At 46.5% G+C, this 4,443-nt stretch overlaps 1 protein-coding gene across 1 annotated transcript; it reads right to left on the bottom strand.

Annotated features, from left to right (window-relative positions):
- Positions 1–217: 217 nt before the first annotated feature.
- Positions 218–1,086, bottom strand: LOC112629713 (defensin-7). Its single transcript, XM_025393230.1, has 2 exons — positions 915–1,086; positions 218–330 (listed from the first exon to the last, which is right to left on the bottom strand). The coding sequence occupies exons 1-2, from the start codon at positions 1,084–1,086 to the stop codon at positions 218–220; spliced, it is 285 nt and encodes a 94-aa protein (XP_025249015.1).
- Positions 1,087–4,443: the final 3,357 nt, after the last annotated feature.

The raw sequence follows: 4,443 nt of genomic DNA, 5'->3' as shown, positions 1-4,443 counted from the left end.
CAGAGCTTGCAGTGAGCCGAGGTCCCGCCATTGCACTCCAGCCTGGGCGACAGAGTGGGAGTCTACCTTAAAAACAACATAGAAGAAAAAACCTGGAAATCATGTTACCAAGTATTTATTTGGAATGAGAACAGGAAATTGAGGACAAGGTATAGAAATAACAATTCCCTTTAATGCTCTAAACAAATTATGAACTGTTTCTCTCCAGTCTGCAAGCTTAATAGCAGCAGATTGGGTAGCGTTCACCATGGATGAAGCAGGTCCCACCAAGATGTTCTCCAAAAAGGCAGTAGAGTACTCTGCAATGGCAGATCAAGCCCTTCATTGAGCCTCAGACCCAGAGAGAGTATCAGAAATTGAGTATGGGGTCAGCAGTGGGTGGTAAAGGGAATCTTGGAGAAGTCACCTGTTGGCTGATGAGTGATGTTGGCTGTATTGCAGCCGGTAGCAGAAACAATCTCATTCAATAGGAATAAATACACAGAGCAGTGATGGTCACACAGGACTCGAGACTCATACTCCTTGGCTTCACTTTTTTGCCCTCCTTCCCCATCACACACACACCTGAACACACTCTTAGGCTCCTCTCCAGGTTCTAAAACCTCCTACATAGATAGGGTGAAATATTTTCTATATACTTAAGCTTATTTGTCTGGATCCAGAAGGAATGAGGTAGCATCTCCTTATATCTTAAACCTAGTGAATTTCACAGTCATATCTAGGAATCATGATTTTGGAGAAAGAAAAATCTCTTGGATTTATTTGCTTCTCTATTCCATTTAGAAATGAGAACATCCAAGACCAGAGATGTTAAGTAAAGCCACCTAAGTGACATCTGCCACTGAGACCCAATTCCAGAGCCTGTCTCCTGTCCTTCCCTCTAGTCTGTAGCTCTGCATGCTGGCGTCTCTCACCTGGAACCTGAAGAAAGGAGCTCTCATCTCCTGAAAAGTAAATGAGCACATCCTGGTTGCCTGCTGGAGGCTGCTCCTGGGCTGGCATCTCATCAGCTGTTGCCTGGAGCGGCTCTGCCCAGGTCTGGAGGGCCACCAGGAGAACGGCAGAGAGGAGCGTGAGGGTCCTCATACCTGTGATCACCTGAAGGAGAGGAGGGAGAGCAGGAGCAAATGTGTGGGGACAGAGGAGCCAGCCTGGATTTATAGCTCTGCTGCGAGAAGGCTCAGAGATGGATGCTGTGGTGAGAGGAGGCGGGCATTTTGTTGGAGAGGGTGCGGGTATCCATTGGCCTCCACATCCTTCTGAGGCTCCTCTGCTCTCCCAGCTTTCGTTCTAGCATGAATCTCTAGGTTTATTGTCTGTGCTAGCTTGGAGCTCATGGTGCTGATAAGGACCCTACCATTTTTTCCGTTTTTACCTGCTTAGATATTTATTTTTAATATTGCAAAAATAATAGAAACAGTGCTTTAATTCAGTAATTTCAGGGAATAAATGCCTCTTATTTTCTAAAAATGAGCCCTCTTCTCTTCAGAGATGCAGCCCTTCATAACAGACCTGAATTCCACTGGAGTAGAGAACTAATTCATTGCAGGATTCAGGACATTACCACCCTCATGAAGGGGTGTTTGAGGTTAGGGATGAGGAGTCTCCTATAGGAGCTGGTAAAGAGGACAGCAACCTCATCAGGCTATAGGTGAAACAAGTTCAGTGAGATAGAGATAGAATTGATTAAAAGATAAAAATATGTTTATTATTTTCAGCTCTATTTACATACATGGGACAATTAAACATTGTATGTGTCTAATGTATACTACCTTCGAATTTGAGATATGTGTATACGTGGTCTTTTTTCCCTAAACCACGTACAAGAATCAACTCAATGGATTGAAGACCTAAACATAAAATCTGAAACCATAAACTACTAGAAGAACATACAGGGATAAAGCTATTTGACATTAATCTGGGCAATCGTCTCTTGGCTGTGACATCAAAGGCACAGGCAATAAAATGGCAATACACAAGTGGGGCTGCATTGAACGCTAAAGCACCTGCACAGCAAAGGAAACCATCAACTAAATGAAAAGGCAACCCAGATTATGAGAGAAAATATTTGCAAACCCTTCAGAGTAGAAGGGGTAAATATCCAAATACACATGGAGGTCAAACAACTAAATAGCAAAAAAAAAAAAAAAAATTAATCTGATTAATAAATGGGCCAATGAGCTGGCAGGATGCTCACAAAGGCAATCTCAGTGCTTTCAAAGGCCAAAGCAGAAAGATAGGGGTGGCGAGATCCCTACCCTGTAGCAGTAAGGAGAGGCTGGTTTAGTGGTGACCTCACTATCAAGGTGGGATTTCTTGGAGTCCCCTGGTTCTGGTGAGGCTGTGGTTTTTCTTGACAGCCCCTTGGGTTGGGGCACTGCGGTCTGAGGTTGTGGCCATCCATGACCCCCACTCCAGTAGATTTTTCTAGGAATTTCTACAAGTGTAGACTTCCAGTGTAGACATGGTGGAAACTGTTCTTTCACACACATGCATTTGAATTTCCAGAGAGTATTGAAGTGAGCTTGCACTAGGTTGGAGCTGACTCTCCATAAGAGGGTTGACACCATCAGGCTGGAGTAAATATTCTGGGGAAGCTGTGGGTGGGGGTGCAGGTGTGGGTGTGAGAGGAGAGAGGCCTCTAGGAGCAGCAAGGATATTTGCACACAGCTGAGGCTGTCTGGTGGCCCCAGCAGACACAGAGTGTGTGGAACTTGGGCAGGGCCCTGGAACATGGTTTTGACCTGGTAGGGAAGGGCAATCATGGAACACAGCGTGTGTGTTATCATGGGACAGGGCGGAGGCTGCGTGGGGGTGAACTCTGAGGACCCTCCACCTCCCATCTTCTCAGAGAGCACTGCCCTGTCCCTCCCCTCAGCCCTTCTGTCCACTGTCCTGAAGGGAGGGTCCTGGTGCTGCCGTGCCACACAGCGACTCCCAGGCCTGCAGATCCAGCTGGGACAGGCAGGAGCTCTGAGTCCCTGCCCTTTGTCCACCTTTCCCAGTCACCTCTCACAAGCTGTCTATGTGTCTGCCATTGGCGTCTGCAGCAATTTTCCAAAAAACTGTGAGGGAATAACTCCCTTGTGCTGTTTAAAATGTGTCCCTAAATCATTAACTCTCCTCACACAGAAAAGGAGGTGACTTGTCTCCTGTTCAATCGAGACTGGGTACCATCTTGATCAACTGAATGCACCTGACTTAGTGCCATGCTGTTTTTCTGGGATCGGGCCTGATGAACTGGTATCTTTCACTTCCTCTCTATTGGATGGTGCTACAACCTGAATGTTTTTGTCCTTCTGAAAATCATACGTTAAAATCTTGAATCATTAGTTGATAGTGTAAGAGGTGGGAGCTTTTGGGAGGTAAGAAGGTCAGGAGGGCACACGCTTTATAAGTAGCAGTAACGCCCTTACAGAAGATGCCCCCGAGAGCTCCCTCTCTGGTGAGAGGGTTCACTAGGTGAGAATACAGTGAGAAGATGCCGTCTATGAATCAGAAAGGCAGTTCTCATGACACCAAATCTCCTGGCACGTTGATTTGGACGTATCAGTCCGCGAGAAAAATGTTTCTATTTTTATAAGCTGCTTGGTTTATGGTATTATTTTGTTAGCAGCCCAGACACACTAAGAGCGCTGGTGACTTTGGAGCCCAGGCATCGTGCTTGGAGGAAACCTGAGCGTTGCACAGGGAGAGGAACTGAGCCCACCTACAAGGACTGGCTAGAGAATGCAAAACAACCTGTTTTCTTGGGGGAAAAAACTCTGATTTGCAGTGTTTTAAAATCTCTGTTCTTAAAATTCTCCCAGCTATGGATGATTTAACAATTATTTCACAAAAACTCCTCTCTCATGAGCCAGCATGATCCGACCCCAGCACGTCACACAGTCCCTTCCCTCAGTCTTTCCGGAGCTGTCAGTTGAGCCAGCACCGCCTGCCTCTGTGCAGGAGTGTCTCAGCCCTGAGGTCTTCAGATCCCAGCAGAACCTCTTCTCTGATGCCCCTGGAGGGAGCCAGGCTCCAATTGCAAATGTGTGAGTGAGGACCTGATCATGCTGTTTCCATTCTCTAAATTTTGTGGTGGCTTTTTATAAAGCAGCAGGTGAACAGGGAGAGAAGTTTTCCATCATAGAGAGAAGTTGGACTTGAGCACTTTTTGCATGTCAACTTTAGTTCTTCTCTAAAATATTGATGGATCTTCCCAGTTTGTTTTCAAAGTGTGACCCAGAGACCATCATGGTGGGGGAATAGGATTGTGGACTTTTTCCAGTGACTCACCGATCCCCTGTCAACTGTTCCTAGTTTAAATTCTTCCTTGGGGAGCAGGGGCAGTATGGGACCCAGGTGTGGTGCCAACCTCCGCCCCAAGTGACAGATTCAGAGTCGGCCATGGGACTTGGGCGTTGGCTGGAACAATGGGAAGGAAGTAGGGATTTTCTCCAG

The sequence above is a fragment of the Theropithecus gelada genome, chromosome 8 (assembly GCF_003255815.1).
Source record: "Theropithecus gelada isolate Dixy chromosome 8, Tgel_1.0, whole genome shotgun sequence".
Lineage (NCBI taxonomy): Eukaryota > Metazoa > Chordata > Mammalia > Primates > Cercopithecidae > Theropithecus > Theropithecus gelada.
This window is presented reverse-complemented; position numbering and strand designations above follow the sequence as displayed.